General features: G+C 36.9%; 2 protein-coding genes across 9 annotated transcripts; one reads left to right on the plus strand and one right to left on the minus strand.

Annotated features, from left to right (window-relative positions):
• Positions 1 to 852: 852 nt before the first annotated feature.
• On the plus strand, positions 853 to 13,074 carry Hil (Hillarin). Of its 7 annotated transcripts, none has more exons than XM_066302321.1 (11): positions 853 to 1,211; positions 3,037 to 3,510; positions 6,297 to 6,532; positions 9,454 to 9,570; positions 9,626 to 9,819; positions 10,086 to 10,406; positions 10,949 to 11,311; positions 11,366 to 11,574; positions 11,632 to 11,762; positions 11,817 to 12,074; positions 12,128 to 13,074. In XM_066302321.1, exons 2-11 carry the CDS (start codon positions 3,147 to 3,149, stop codon positions 12,422 to 12,424), a joined length of 2,490 nt encoding a protein of 829 aa, XP_066158418.1. In that variant the 5' UTR covers positions 853 to 1,211; positions 3,037 to 3,146; the 3' UTR covers positions 12,425 to 13,074. The 7 variants fall into 7 exon arrangements, with proteins under 7 accessions (XP_066158418.1, XP_066158253.1, XP_066158505.1 ...); XM_066302156.1 differs by having other exon boundaries at positions 853 to 1,177; XM_066302408.1 differs by having other exon boundaries at positions 853 to 1,177; positions 3,086 to 3,510.
• A 450-nt stretch (positions 13,075 to 13,524) lies between these two features.
• On the minus strand, positions 13,525 to 15,887 carry LOC136350689 (dystrophin-like). 2 transcript variants are annotated; one of them, XM_066302797.1, is made up of 7 exons: positions 15,641 to 15,887; positions 15,307 to 15,438; positions 15,040 to 15,247; positions 14,741 to 14,987; positions 14,577 to 14,688; positions 14,017 to 14,510; positions 13,525 to 13,956 (listed from the first exon to the last, which is right to left on the minus strand). In XM_066302797.1, exons 2-7 carry the CDS (start codon positions 15,374 to 15,376, stop codon positions 13,570 to 13,572), a joined length of 1,518 nt encoding a protein of 505 aa, XP_066158894.1. In that variant the 5' UTR covers positions 15,377 to 15,438; positions 15,641 to 15,887; the 3' UTR covers positions 13,525 to 13,569. The 2 variants fall into 2 exon arrangements, with proteins under 2 accessions (XP_066158894.1, XP_066158809.1); XM_066302712.1 differs by having other exon boundaries at positions 15,302 to 15,438.
• Positions 15,888 to 16,481: the final 594 nt, after the last annotated feature.

Genomic DNA, 16,481 nt, shown 5'->3' on the forward strand with positions numbered 1-16,481 from the left:
TTTTGATTAAAACATGATTGTGTGAGGCGTTCTCGTTGAACCACTGTGTACGTACAGTCCTACCAATTGTATTTAATTCATTGTCTAACTTGAACTAAAAAGCGAAAGAGCGAAAAAAATTTAAGTAAGAAGGCAAATTCATGATGTACCTATAAGGTGTTGCACATATTTTTAAATTAAACAAAAACGTACAGGGAGTCTCAAAGAAGTTTGATACTCTTAAGTTAGGTTTTTTTTTTTATTTCTATTAAACAGTCTATGTGCTATTAAATAAAATTGCAGATATTCATGTGTCACTTGTTGATAGTGCATTATCTACGAATATTCATTTCTTTGAAACGCTTTTACTGATATTTTAACGCGTTAGAATTGAGAGATAAAGTTTTCTCTTTAGTAACACATAGTTGTATAAGCTATGCCTACAACAATACAATATATGGTAAATTACATAAAATAGTAAAAAGCGCTCCAATATACTATTATGCAGTGTTGTCAGTTTTTATCTACAGTTTATAATGTAGTACAATAATTCATGTGATGATATACTAATACTACGTCACAAAACTGATATAAATGTCTTTATCTTGAATATATATTAAAAAAATAAAATCTCCGTTGTGTATATGAAAACCAGATTATTTATTTCTAAGTTGTTAATTTACAACCTATGCAACTATAAAACGCAGAAAACAGGCAACATCTGCGCTTCCATTGTGATTATAACACGGAACCAGCGAACATCAATCAACTCAATGGGTTTGAAAAAGTACTTCGATATGGTGGTACCCCGCAAACTCCGAAATGGTACTTTTATTCCCCTTATTTACATACAAATTAACGCTTTAGATTAGTGGCAGCGGCGCAATAGTAGGCCGCAGGTTCTGCGGTGGGTACCGGAGGCAATATAGTGGGTACTGCCGCGCTCTCCACGGTCTTGTGAACACCTGAACAGGTGAACCCGCGTATTGCCTCGATGATCGCTCAGTGTCGAGACCAACATGGCTACGGAATAAACCATTTCGAGGCGGAAAAATCTGCTTTTTCCATCGCGCGATAAGCCGTTATAACAGGGCAATTTTCACGAGTTTCCGCGGAAGATTCGGAGATTTCTCGCGAATATTACTCGCGAGCGATTGGTGAGTGGCGTTTTTGGTCCCTTGTGTGGTTATTTCTTCGTGTAAGTGCGGAGTTTTGTTTGAAGGGTATTCCAGGCATTTAATAGGTAGAGAAGAGGTTTTTTCTAGATGATAATCATCAGCTCAGCGGCATTGAGACGCGGGCATAATTAAGTTTGTCATAGCTGTGATCGTAGTGTTACTCAATTAAATGTGTTCCTATTTAAGGCTGAGGCAAGGTCGTGGTCCAATCGATGTCCCGAAGAGTGAAACAGGTGGTTAGGAGTCCGCTTCAAAGTAGTCATTTGAACGGTTTTTTGCATAGAGATAATTACCAGATAGATCACCATAAAGGCGATTAATAATAAACGCAGGAGAAGGCTTGCGGCGTGGGAGACAGACATAAAATAATGTCATTACGGAGATTCTCGCAACGGGCGTGAAAGTCGCAAACAACTCATTAACTTCCTAGAAAAGAACCATGGGAAAGTCTTTTTAGTCGATTTTAATTTACAAAAATAGCAATGCACATGTATGGATGTCTCTGGTTATTATTGCGATGTAAAGAAGTAAAAGTCCCATGATTGATATTTCAGAAAAATTAGAGAGTTTGCATTTAAGTCTGTTCTGGCTAATAAGAATAAGGTATTTCACTTTCCTAAGCCAATAGTCTCTTTGGAGTTGGTCAGCACTCGGCCATGACCTATTGATTCTCAAGGCAATCATTTTTATTCATATCACCAATCGTGGTCCAGTAAAGGCGGTTAATTTCTAATAACAGCTGTTTAGGCCTTCAGTTTCTTTTTCTACCCAAATATAGGCGCACAACACAATGGATTTAGCAATAAGACACCGGAAAATTGTTCCGTTTGCCTTTAGCGATAAGAATTAACGTCTGTGGCGGATATGACACCATTTTTGCCATTAGTTTATTGCATAAACGTCTGGAGATAATGACGCTGTTTCGAGTCACATACAGAATTATAGGAACAGAATAGAGTAGCGTTATTAATTCTCCTTAAGTACCTGTGGAATCTATAAAACGTATAAAATAGCTCGAGGCTTCCAACATTCTCGGTAGGTACTGCGTACAAGTTTCTCCGGTTTAGAGGTACCATTCCGAAGTCAACATCAATAGTTTATTCGCATGTTGTCGACATTATTTACTTCCCGGTCATTATTCAAAGTAAAACATCATATGGCAAAAAGCAGAAAAAAACATCAAAGTTAGTGAAAAATACGTCACTTTTGTAATGCTGTCAACCTTACATTTACATTAGAAAATTACCAAATTACTACGTTAACGTATAAAGTCATTAAGTTTTTCATGAGATAATTTTGTCTTATTAATGAATATTTAGCAAAAAATCCCGATTAAACTTCAAGTTAAATAAATTATCACATTTTGGGTTTAAATCGAATTCGATATACACACGAGCATTATTAGCTCAACAAAATCGGAAAATGATATGTATAAAATAATTACAATATTGAACTGAAAACGATTTCAGATTTCAGTGTTTTATAGAAACTTGATAGAACGAATTATAAAAACAGTAATTTCCATCTTACTTTCTTAACATTAAGGTGGGACAAATGCAACTCGTCTTCAAGTGTGTTAGTTTTTGTAATGCTCTCAAACTTCGCACTCACATTGGAAAATGAACATACTATTACGTTTATATGAGGTTACGAAGTCCTTCACAAGTCAATTTTTCCTTGATGATGAACATTTAGCAAAAAATCCCACTTTCAATTGCAAGATCATGTAATACTCACCCTCAAGGACCGAACATGAATATTATTAACTCAACGATATTGGAGAATAACGATATAACACTGAATTGAAAATTATTTCATATATCAATACCCAATAGAAACGTAGTACAGCAAATTATAAAATCAGTCATTTCTATCGCAGTTCGGTGACATTCATTAGAGCGAGACGAACACAACCCTTATTCTTGCAGAGAGGCGGCAGCACCGCTCTTTCCGCGTCTGTCACTTCCGGTTTGATTCCCGCTCAGAAAAATGCTCCAAAGCAGTTACAAGGCGATGTACCGGCCCAATTTCTATGAAAGTACATGTTTACGGTGCAACGAGACTGTGTATCAAGTAGACCGCGTCGGCCCTTTGAAGGACTTCACGTTTTTCCACAGTGGTTGTTTCAAATGTGCGGTGTGCGGGACGAAACTTACCCTCAAAACGTACTACAACAACCAGCATAGGCAAGAGGATAAGGAGGTGTATTGTAGTGGACACGTGCCGAAGATCGGACCAGGACACTTGGACGGGTCTTCCGTGGGGATTCGTAGTGCGCTGAACGTGCCCAAATCGTCCAATTTCGTCAACGAGCAAATCAGAGGTCCGGGGAGAAGCGGCATTGAAAACGAAGGTTAGTAAATATGTAAAGTATACGTGCAAAATGTGCACGAGCAAAATTCTCTATAATAGACAACGTTATTAGTACATTACACAGCAATAAAGGTTGTAATTGTGTAATTAAAATTAAAGTTTTGTTAAAATTTGGCTAACTTGCCTTTCAATTCCACACAACTGCCCAGAAGGTGCTCGCGAGACAAAGAGAGAAGGTCGTTTTCACATAGTATTGATGCAGAAAAATTTCATTTTTACCAGTAGATTGAATAATTTATAATAGAAAGAATTATGGATGACAAAATAGGCGCAGCGAAAAATTAAGTTAAAGTTTGACAGTTGGTGTCATGCATATGTGCAAGAGAGATGACGATTGTAAGGTGGTTTTATGACGTTGTTGTGATAAAAATATGTACAATCCTTTATAAAGTGAAATCATTACTCTCTTTTTAGGACGTACTTTCAATTTAAATATCAGAAGAAAGGTGGGCGCGTATTAATCAGGAAGCGATAAAATCAGACCACATATTATTCATAATCGTGCGGTAATAATAATAATTATTTAAGGCCTTTGATTTAAATATTTGACCAACCAATTGAATAATCATTAGAAAGCTTAATAATTGAAAAATCGTCATTATTAGAGTATCTTATAATAAGGATCGCGGATTTATACGATTGTTAATTTCCTTCTTGACGTAATTCGTTGATTCATTTTGTACAGATAATACATCAACTGCATATATACGGTACGTAGTTGCACGTAGTCACTTTTAGCGATTATGCGTAAATCAAATATGTTTCATGTGTGCACCCACTTTTGCTTGGAATTAACTAAAATAGTAGTACCCATGTAATTCTAAATGCAAACATGTAATTGGTAGTAAAAAACCTTTAGTTACCGTTTGGGTAAAGTCAAGGCTAGCGCACTTAATTCCCATTACTAGTAGATACGAATTTTTAGCGTTAAACTGGCACATAAACGGAAGGCCGTTATTCGTTTATAATATTCATTACAGACTTGTGCAATGAACGAGAAACAATTTCAAATTTTTGCAAAAGTAATTAGACTGCGACTTTATAGCTCCTCAAGTGTTGATATATTTATATGGTTGCTAAATAAATTATATAACAACAACAACAATAATAACATCTTGATGATGCATCAATCTGGAAGTGACGTTTGCCGCACGGCCTTTTGTTGTTGATAGTGCCAAGCAATCTCATTTTGTGACAATTGACGGAAATGTTTTATTAACAATAGGAGAGAAAAACAATGAGAAAAAAAGATATTCGATGACTATGAAAAGAAAGAAATTTTGATCACTCTTTGCGTTAACCAAAAACATGATTTATATGCCTAGAAAGAATGATCTTTTATTTAAATTTTTGTCGTTAGAGATTAATGTTTGACAAGAGCACGGAAACGCATTCCCCTGTTCATGGGACTAATGTTAGAAGTTGATTATTGTTTTCTTGGCTTTGTGTATATTTGGCTGCCTATAATAAAGTCATGCACTGTTGAAACAGAGCGTGTGCGAGTGCAATTGGCGATATTAATAATACTTAAATTATTTAACACTTTAATTATGTTTTGTATCATGCATGAGAGAAAAAAAAGTATAGTGTTTCGCTCCCAGAAAATAATGTTCTGTGATTCGGGAATATTATCAAACTGTTCTGTCAGTTACAGAAAACCCTTCCCTTGATCATTCGTTAAACAATCTACTATTAAAGTTATGCGCTTGAAGAAAGATTTATTATGCCTTTTTGTGTATGTTGAATATTCTGATATGTTTTTTTTATGTTAAAGTTTGCACGTTTGCAATAAAACTGTGAAGCCTTCTATTTATAGTATCTTTAGCTATAAATGGTGTCCTATGAAGTATCTGCTGCAGTGTGTTGCCGAAGCACTTTTAAATCAAAAGTGTCCAGTTAACATTTGTTTTAAAGTCAATCGTAATCGAGCGACGAGTATTTTAGGTTTTTTAATTGCTCCATAAAGTATAACCACAACTGAACTGGGTGCGGCTATTTGGCCAGCACGATCGTCAGATTTACAGTAAAAGCGAATATACTGAAATCACTAGATGTAAGTCGCAACAACAGATCCCGACAGTAGGTATTCCACATGTACATTGATGATGATGTAAAACAGCCCAAATTAGTCTTGGAATTTAAAAGCATTCTAGAAGTTCTCTCGAGGAAAAACTACTAAATATTAATCTCCTTTGTGTTTTGGAACACGTATAGGTCCCGAATATGCAACCAGAAGGCAAATAGTTTGAGTAGTCCTTATTTCAATCACAACATATTAAAACTTAATTGTTCGCAGCCCATTTAGAATCATGGCAAGTAATAACTGAAGCCCATGTAAAAATTTCTTGGTGCTCATTCCCAATAACTTGCAGGCACATTTGAAGATCAATGGCCAATGTATCAACGAATAAAAAGAAAAAAAAGTTAATTTTTTAAATTGAAATATTTTCTAAACATCTAATATTTCCCAGACGTCATAGGTGACGTCATCATGTGTACATTTTTGAAATTTTGACAGCGGAACCTTATTAAAACGTACTTCTATATGCCTTTATCGTTTATTTCAATAATCACGCCGCTCGAAAATGCTCTCTGAAACGAGTTTGTTAAAAATCTATTACAATCAGTATTGCAGGTTGTCTATAGTAGGAACAGAGCAAGAAGATTAATGCTTTCGAACGCGGCGAAAAAAAAATGTTGATTTTTTAAAAATCAAAATAAGTTTTGACTAAGCTAAAAAAAGAAAATTGAAATGACATTTTTCAGCCCTCCAAGTGCGGACGCATTTAAACGGCAACTCGCACCATCAGCCGCATTCACCCCCTTATGGGGAAAGAGCAAGTTACAGCCCCACTACCTACACAGACGGGGCATCCCCTACTGCAGGCTACCAATATGGCCGTTTTGACGCTAGCGCTCTTCATATTGCCCACGCTCTTAAGCAAACCGAGCTGCAAAAAAGCTACAAAATGCACAGGGAAAAGCCTATAGATGCCTACCTGGTGAGTTAAGCTTGAGACTGGAAGTCTTAAGTTTTATTATTATGAATAAATTATTATTTGCATTAATAATTATTTCTATTCGCTTTTAAATTCAGATATGTTTTTTTCCTGGTGTTCGAAGGAATTTTGAAGCCGTGTTATATTCTGGGCGTACTACGTCATAAGGTGTGTCAATTTCGTGCGCATTTTCACTGACGTCACCGTTTCGATTTCCAATCTAAGATCCGAGGTTTTATTTGACTTTTTATGTTTTCTCATAATGCTCGTTCCAACCTTGAGATAAGGACCGCGCGGAGACGCTTCCTGAGGCCATATTGGTGCCGCCTCTGATAAGTATCTCCATAACAATCGTATCTTCATAGAAAATCTTCGAGTAAAGCACGATGGACCTTGGTGCCAATGCGCTTTAAGAAGAGACTCTTCGTCAATCACTTTTATATGCCACTTCCATATGAATCAGTGAAATCTCGTTAGTTATTGCGAGGCTTGAGCAAAGGCGGAAGCAAAAAACCACTTTTCTCTTCTATTGAACAGTCGATTTTGCACCTTAAAGCAAACTTCCTCGTCGTCGAAGAAAGCGGTCGTCCCCGCCGTCTTTTTTTGGGGCGAGTTTTGCGCATTTTCTATTTTCTACTCTATAACGGCAACCGATCGAAATTAAAACGGATATAACCACAATTAATTCGGCATAATAATAAGGTATTAAGCTATTCTTCTCCACGCACCAAAAACCCATTCCGCGGAAAATAAAATCTAATTAAGGTAATGGAGTGAGCGGACTAACTGTACCGCCATGCTGGGGCTTTTTGAAATTCATATTTCGCATGCATATTCTCTTTAACTCTTTTTTTCTTTTATAATTTCTAATATTATCACGCGAATCATAAAAACGTCTCCCCGAGTACCACCCCCATGTGCGTCGTATGTGATCACCCAGGATGTTACCATCCGACTACTGATTTTTCCTAACCCACTTGAACAACCTAAGCTCGCAGGAATTCTGAACGTCTTATCACAAAATAAGTAATTCTTCTACTGTCACCGTTACTGCGAATTTGCAACGCAATCAGAACAGAACTCGGCGTGACTCCTCGGAATAATTCGCTCTTAATCTCTTTCAATTCAAACTGATTTGTGCAGAATGCTCATGTACTTAGAGGGGATTTTTGCTCATTATGTGTTCTTTACATCGGAAATTAAACATTGGTTCTTGCTCTCTATTAATCACCTTTGAAAAAACGTTATTTACGTTTGTTCCTTGACCAAGGAAGTCAAACTTCTCTGAAATGGAATGTAATTATTCAATCGGCAACTAATAGATCTAAAACAGCCATTTTGTTAGAAATTTTTTTTTCTTAAATAATGTAACTTTGGCCCGCCTCACTCGCTGCAAATAATTAATTCTAATTACTCATTATCATCAAAAAGCGCAGGTCTTATGCAAAATAGAAAGTGGATATTGCAATTTAGGCGTTTTAATCCGATTCAGTCGCTTTAATCGGCGTTTCATGATCTTTGTGGAGACATAATTTAACGCGTCACATCTCCAATTTCATCGTTATACGAATTTATTTTTTCAAATTATCGCATATATATTCTTTAATATTGAATTAACTTAGAAATAACTTTATGCGTAACACTTCTGGATTTTTTCAAGTCATTTCTGTCCCCAGATTCAAAAGAACAATAATAATCTTGATAACGTCCGAAATTGGGGGGAAACGGTGAGAGACAGAATCAATTTTTCAGTAACAAAATTAGGTTTTTTATGGTTGGACTAATCGGAACATTCAGAAAATTTACATTCGGAGTATATCGGCTGTTAATTTGGTACAATCAACAAATAAATTTGAAACCAGTTCTTTTTATTTATGAAATTGCACTACTCAAAGTTTTGCCTCCTCTCCTTGTGAATCAGTTACACTACTGGCTTAGAATGCTTAGTGTAGCGCAGAGTTTCCACAACAATCCTGGAAATTAAAAATTTAACTCGAGAACAATCATACGCGTACTTAACGTGAGTTTCAAGAAGTGAATTTTTCAAGAAAATTAACCACATTGTCGTAACAAGTTTGGAAACTTAATATCGATATCTCCTTCAACTGACTACGCCACTGTCTAAGATGAAGAAATAATTGCAGGATAGCTTCATTTCGGTTCAGTTGGAGCGACATTTCTTTCTCTCCTTCAATTCCATTAATTACGCAGACAACGATGCATTGATAGGATGCCCAAACACTACTACTGACCTAAAATTACTATAGTACTACCTCTGTCACGCGGTATTCTTGTGGTACGACTGTATGCCAATGTATATCGCAAACGACGCATACCAAACACATATTTTCTGCACTGATAAGTACCGAATTGCGTAATGGATTTTACGGTTTTTAATATCAAATTCCGATCGCCTACAAAACCACAGAAAAACGTTTCGTTATTTGCCGGAGAGGTCGCGCCATATATGGGACAGCTACACACAAAACCCGATCACCGCTAAGCGTGACGTCACAGTACCATCGTTACGTCACCTGTTGCGTGGACTTCGAACAGGTAGGATGGAGTGGGCTCTGGTTTTAGGATAATAACAATACGACATTAATTTTTCTTAACTCGATTTTCTTAAATATTCGTACTTCTGGTGATGCAGTAATTTTATCCATTGAGTGGTGACGTCATTGAGAATGCACGTATAATCTTTGAATAAACTTCTACCTGTACGATATAACGGGGTAAATAGCGATGTGAATTAATGTTATGAGAACCGATTTTTATACCGTGGGACAGACACCGTCAGGAAATGGTAAAAAACTACAATGAAATCCATTCCATGACGCCTGCGGAGGATTCTCGTTATTACATAACTGATTGTAGATTAATTAGAGTTTTAATGATTTAAATAATATGGTACTCTTTTGTAGGACCGAGATGAACAGAGACGCCTCGAGATGATACATAGAAAGGAGGAAGACGATTTGTATAGGAAGTTTGCGCGACACAGAGAAGAGGAGGAGAGACGGATACGAGATGAATTTAGAGTACTTCACTGCTGAAACGTTTATTTCTTTATAATAAAAATGTTTTAATGAACAGGAAGAATGGGAACAGGAGTTGGAAAGACTTACCAGTAGGTTCGAAAGGGAGATGCAGATGAAGCGGAAGAGAGACGACCAAAATATCCTCACTTTGCGGCATCAGCAGGAAAGGGAGGATCTGGAAAAGAACATGACATTAAGACGGGACAAGAAAAAGGAGTCTTTAACTAGGAAAATGCTGGAGCATGAAAGGTAAAAGTGCCATTAACTTAATAATCCTAATATCGACAAAACAAATCTGAAATCGAAGTCATCAGAGACTCAAATCTACTTAGTAAACTATATCGGTGAGGCAACTGCAATGCAGTAGAACCTATCGCGTAGGTGCTACAATAATAAAAATTTGCATTTTCAACATGCACACACACACACACACACACACACACATACACACACACACACACACACACACACACACATCAGGAATCACCATTATCGTTAAATGAAGAATTTCTCAGAGCGGCAACGGCAGCTCTGGTCGAGAAACAGAGCTATGAGATGCTGGAACTAATCAACGAAAAACGCAGCGAATTCATGCAGGCAGAGTCGCTCTATCTTGACCACAACGACGGTTACACAGAGGAGGCGCAGCCTTACCCGGTGCATGCGCCCCCACCTGCCCCTCCGGCTCTAAGCAAGTTCCAAGTTTACAACGACCCCGTAGAATTTTCCAATGTTGACCAAATCGCAATTTCCGTTGCTCAAGAAGACCAAAAATCTTTCACCGACCTGGTGCGCCAATTGGTAGGCAGGTGCGGATCCGACATCGAAAAAGCCAGGTAAGAAATGCAGTCAGAAATATTCCATAGCAGTAGTAGTAGTAATAATTAGTACTCTCCCGGGGACCCAATTTCTTGCTGATTAGTAACCATGATGCCTTGGATGTAGTCGAGTCTGGCAGGATATCTCTGGTTTGTCTACCCTCCCGCTGATTGTATCCAGTTTTTCTGTATACATTTTTTTCCTCAGAAATTCAGAGACTTATAGGGATCATTTTAAATTTCCTTTTAACAATGTCGAATAAATAGTTTATGGTCTCAGTAAATAAATCCTCACTACGCCTCTGTTTGCGACCAATCAAGTTGCAAATCTGTGAGTTTATATGCAGTAAATAGCAGGTCTTACATGGCGGGTTACCAAAGTGCAGACCCGTAGGAGACTCTCGGTCTGATTACTGAAATGGTAACCAATATTCTATATTGACCATAACAGTATTCTACTTATCTTGATGATGATTTATTAAATTTAAATTTACTCTAAAAACCATTACCATTCTTATAAATTGAGACACTGGTCGTCACTGAGCTTGCACTTTTCCTAGAACGATATTTCGGTGGATAACCGTGAAAAACCTCAACACCATGTCATTCGATGACAATCTTCGGGGAGATACCCCCATGGGGCTGCTTCGCGGCATCAAAAACGGCACAGAAAGCTATCACGTGCTCTTCAAAAGGCTGTGCAGCTATGCAGGATTGCACTGCGTGGTCATTAAGGGTTACTCCAAGTCCGCAGGTTACCAGCCAGGTGTTCGATTCGAGGACAATCGCTTTAGGAATTCCTGGAATGCGGTCTATGTGGCAGGTGCCTGGAGGTTCGTGCAGTGCAATTGGGGAGCTAGACATTTGGTCAATGCTAAGGAGGCGCCGAAGGCCGGAAATAAGGCCAAATCTGACAGTTTAAGGTACGTGTTACTATGGTTTTTGCGACGTTTTCTCCACTGGAAAGATGTATCTAGGTACGAGTACGATGATCATTATTTCTTGACGGATCCGAAGGAGTTTATCTACGAGTTTTTCCCTCTGCAGTCTGAGTGGCAGCTCTTGAAAAACCCGATTACACTGCAGGAGTTTGAAGAGTTGCCATTCGTTAGGTCACTGTTTTTCCGATACGGGTTATATTTCTCTGATCCGAAGACGAAAGCTGTTATGTTTACGGACTCGACCGGTAAGCCAAGAGACAAGAAATCAATTTCAACATCAGAGCGTAAACATGGAATTTCAGGGGCAGCTACCGTTAAAATAGCCATGCCTTCCCACATGCAAGGCACTCTTATTTTCCATTATAACTTAAAATTTTACGACAGCGACGGGGATACTTTCGAAAGCGTCTCTCTAAAGCGATTCGTCATGCAGGTAAAATCACATAAAGTGCTATTTTTGAGTAAAAAATACTCTCGAAAACTTTAGTCGGTGGTGGGCAACACTGTGGCCTTCAGAGTGCACGCGCCCTGCAGCGGCGCCTTCCTCTTGGACATATTCGCGAACGCGGTTACTCCCAAAGAGTATCTGACGGGTGAACCCATGAAATTTAAGAGTGTGTGCAAGTTCAAAATTTGCTGTGAAGATCTACAAACTGTCATGGTTCCTTTGCCAGATTGTGCAAGTGGAGAATGGGGACCTACGAAGGCTACCAGGCTGTTTGGATTAGTGCCCATTACCCATCAGGTACGATAACACGTGTTTAATTTACTGGAATTTCCTCCATGATTTTACTTTAGGATGCACTGATTTTCGCTGGCCGTGAACTAGAACTTCAATTCCGCATGTCGCGCCAATTAACGGACTTCATGGCGACCCTCCACAAGAACGGAGTAGAGGAAAAGCGGCTTTCTAAATTTGTCTCACACAACGTTACAGATGATATTGTGACTTTCAATATAAGTTTCCCCGAGGAGGGCCAATACGGGCTGGACATTTATACGAGGGAAATGGCGTCTTTACAGGACTCTCCCGGTGAAAAGCACCTGCTGACGCACTGTTGCAAGTACCTCATCAATTCGTCCAAGCGCAACTAGAGGTTACCTGAACTTTGGGGATTTGTACATTGAAGTGAACTTGGAAGGAGCGACAGACTGCTTGCAAGTTTTACACCGAGGAATATCTTTTGCGACTTCCTCTGCACAATTCTCCGTCTCGCCTTGCGCATAAATCACCCTGTATATTTTCAATTTTCTGCAGAGACATTATCTAGTCCTAAATTTAATAATCGAGATTTTGGTGCTGATTTTGAAAGAGATATTTGGGGATTTTATTGTAGCGTTAACTCGGAGTAACTAAGCCTAACACTTGCCTCACTTTGATTCCGAAATAATAGGCTGCATACCTACAAAGTTGTTAATTTCACTAATTTCTTATTGATGCCTCTAAATTTATATATAATATAGCATATTTACGAATAGCAGACAAGTGCAATAACCAGAAAAAAGATTCTAAAAATAGTAAAAGGGCAATAATAAGATTGAAGAATTGAGAAATAATATATTTTTGTAACAATGACTATAATCATTGCGCACGTGTTATTGAGTTTATATATTTTTGTTATCTACTAGTAATTCGAGTAGCCTCTTAAGGTCGAACCAACTTGTAAATCGCTTATACTGAAAAATTCACACTCCACTACTTAATTGTATTTACATTTAATGGTAATAAAGTTTATTATTTATTAGTTTTTGGTGGGGTCACACTTTTCCGAATTTAACACATCCTGAAATTTTAAGAAGTGGTGAAAGCGCAGAAAAACTGCTAAGTAAATGGTGAGAAAAGGGCTGGAGAGCAAATAAACCTAAACAGAGAATGAAATAATGAAGGCGAAACAGGGTTTTATTGAGTTTTTTACGTCGCCCAGGAATAGCTACGCAAAATTTTAATTGCAATAGCGATGAAATGGTAGACGTACAGACGAAATAATACTTCACATAGTTGCAATCTAAGGCGAAAATATCTATAATCTATAAGTGCTACCCATCTGAAATAGTTGGGTTACGACAAAAACTTGGATAAAACATTTTTCCAGTAATCGACAGGGAAAAAATAAAATGCGATGAATAAATGAATGCCCAAACAAAAAACTGATTTTTTTGGTGTTGATAAATTAAATACGTACCAAATTGTTAAGAAAACACAAATGCCGATTTTTTTTTGGCAAATTATTGCCCTTCATTTATTGCACATTAAACGACTTATTTCGGATTCCTAATGCCGAGTTACACCTACTCGATTCTACATTATCGATAATGGAAGTCAACATTCCCTCCACTTCTGTGACTGCAAACTTCAAATTACTATTGTCTAAATGACTCAGCGAATCTTCCAACGAAAAATTATTTGCCAGGATTTGTTGTAACTTTGCCAATGCCTCATCAAGATCATTATGCAGTACTTTAACGGAAGAATTCGGTACGGAAATTTTTGCATTATGTTTGGAGTCACAGTCACTTAAATCCAGGTCAGTCATCACAGTTATGGGGCTCATGTTAAGATTCGGTTGCGTTATGGGGTTGTTTATTGGGAGTTGTATTTCTTGTCCTTGGGGTGTATTAATATGTTGCTAAAGGAATAAAAATTGATTAGTTATATCGAAAGTGAACAGAATATATATATAACTTACTTTAAGATTTTTTAACTTCTGAATATTTTGGGCCATAAAAATTCTATAGTCTTCCAAATACTTGACCATCTCCTTGTCAGTGCGCGTACCGAATACAAGCAATTGCTGAAGATCTCGATTTTGCGCTTCCAATTGTCGTATGATGCTTTGCAACTGAGCTTCAGGGGGCGATAACGGTTCTACTTCATACATAGGATCAGATGAGTGATAAGGTTTGAAATTTTCATTAGCAAACTGCCTGCTAGGTCTCACAATTGAATAACACTGCCCTGGCCGTTTGGGGCAGAAAAGCAGACAGATTTTGCTCAAATAAACTTGAGACTTCCCTTGAGCTCCATATTCCCTTAAGGCGTGCGAGAGTTTGTGAGAGTGGCTCACTCTCCCTGTTAAAAAACACCGTTGACATTGTCGGTATTTGGGGCATTTATTGCAGTGATATCTGAGGCCTAGTAGAGGCTTGGTTTTGCATGTAGTGCACTTAACGGAGCTAATCACTAAAATCAAAATAAATAATAATTTTTACAAATAATTGAATGATGTAATTATAACTATAGAATTACCAGTTTCTGCAGCCTTGAGCTTATAAATTAATGGAAGAAATGATAAGAAGGGCACCTCAGCGTTTAACCAGGAGATAAAATGAGTTTGTGTCACTCCAATTAAACCTGGAGACTAAAATCACAGAAAACTAGGAAAGTTGTGTCAATAATCAATGGCTTATTACTTCTCGAAAACACTTTTCCACGGCCCAATTCAAAGACTTGAGATCAAAACAATAATTCTCTTCATGGAGATACTTCATAAGCATGTGAATTTTATGCAGCAGTCCTTGCAGTCTCACTCGAGTAATGCAGTTGTTATGATCGGCACACAAAGTAAATAAATATTTGTGAAGCTCTGATAAGGAACAATTGCATAGAAGCCCTAAGAGCATTTTTGTAGAGAGGACTTGGATTTTGCCCTCTCGAAGACTAAAACAAATTTTAAGTAACAAATAACTTAAATTAATTCTCAACAACTAACCAATCAAATACATTATACAAGAAATTAATAGCAATCTCAGTAGCAAAATCTATATCAATATTGGTGTGATTCACTTTATTGGCAGTGTAAAAAACGTCTGAAAGAACAGCTTCCACGTCATAGGTTTCTAACACTAATGAATTTTCAGTATTAGCTAGGCGATGCCTTTCAAACACCACAATTATGATATTAAGAGGAATTTCCTCTACTGTAAAAAATGTATGAGTGTTCAGAAGAACAGTAAATTTTCAAATTCTCTTACGGTACAAGCATCGTTGTAAAACTCGGATTTTGAAAGCAAGTCGATAGGCTGCATAAGCAATGTAATTGCAATCATCTAAGGCTTGTTTGACATCGCTGAATTTGGGGTGATCCCATTGCTTCAGGTTTGTGTCTAAGCTAGAGAAAAATAGAATATTTAATGTCAATTTATTAATTTTACTCTGGAAGATCTCAAGTGAGGTCAGAGGCAAGATTAGTGTTTCAATATACATTAAAAGATTGGTTTTAAGTAGGCTGTTATGTTTTTGGTTGCATTAATATGTTAAATATAACAATATTTCTATTAAAATTGTAATTATACGTGAAACCGTACACTTACTTAAGATAACATAAAAATCCTCTTTCGTTTTCCACTTTCTTCCAACTTCCCATCATTAATTTATATGTATAGTTGAATGAAACTGATGCCGAATTTTGGGAGTTTGCAAAATTTACATATTTACGACATAAAAACTAACTTCTCGATTAATTTCTAACGTTAAATATTTTATATGTCTTGATTTTTCTATGAATTTCATTGGAAAATCAACAGGTAATCAACCGACAATAAACAAAAACAAAAATATATTTGACAGTGACAAATGTCATTGAGTTAAATTCTTATTGACTTTTAACGTTCTATCAATAGATGGCGAGGCAATGAGAATGATCCCTGCTTTTTATGACCAATTCGATATGAGGGGAATATTTGTTGCCAATTTAATTTTTATAAATTAAATAAAAATTGACCCGAACTTATTTAATTAAAAAAGGAAACCTGGAAATAGAGTTTGGATTAAGGGGAAATGATCAAGACAAATCAACATGAGCGCTTCAAGCGCAAAGCATGTAAGAATTGTAACCGTTATTCCACTTGGCTTATTTATTTTCTTTTTTCTTAATACTTTTGTCACTAGTAAAATAAAGAATTGTTCCTTACCATTTTAATTAATATAATAAGACATTCATATTCTACATCATTATTACTATTTTTAATTTTAAACAGTCGTTCGATATTTAACACTTAATTTAAACTATCAGTAAACAAATCGCTATAAAGCTCATTATGATTTGTCTATAAAATATCTAGATATCATTAATTCAATTCGAAGCAAATAGTATTTAATTATGTTGAGGAACAAGATTCAAGATTACGTATTTAGTTATCATAAACAGCTAGT

The sequence above is a fragment of the Euwallacea fornicatus genome, chromosome 1, assembly GCF_040115645.1.
Source record: "Euwallacea fornicatus isolate EFF26 chromosome 1, ASM4011564v1, whole genome shotgun sequence".
Taxonomy (NCBI): domain Eukaryota; kingdom Metazoa; phylum Arthropoda; class Insecta; order Coleoptera; family Curculionidae; genus Euwallacea; species Euwallacea fornicatus.

Excerpts from the sequence above, each read along its gene's own strand:
- LOC136350689 (XM_066302712.1), bottom strand. The coding sequence starts at position 15,696 with ATGATGGGAAGTTGGAAGAAAGTGGAAAACGAAAGAGGATTTTTATGT. Across the intron at positions 15,439-15,640 it reads GGATTTTTATGTTATCTTAA|CTTAGACACAAACCTGAAGC; the intron begins GTAAGTGTACGG and ends ATTTTTCTCTAG. Across the intron at positions 14,511-14,576 it reads GCTCAAGGCTGCAGAAACTG|TGATTAGCTCCGTTAAGTGC; the intron begins GTAATTCTATAG and ends TTTTGATTTTAG.
- Hil (XM_066302321.1), top strand. The coding sequence starts at position 3,147 with ATGCTCCAAAGCAGTTACAAGGCGATGTACCGGCCCAATTTCTATGAA. Across the intron at positions 11,312-11,365 it reads GCCAAATCTGACAGTTTAAG|GTACGAGTACGATGATCATT; the intron begins GTACGTGTTACT and ends AGATGTATCTAG. Across the intron at positions 11,575-11,631 it reads TATGTTTACGGACTCGACCG|GGGCAGCTACCGTTAAAATA; the intron begins GTAAGCCAAGAG and ends ATGGAATTTCAG.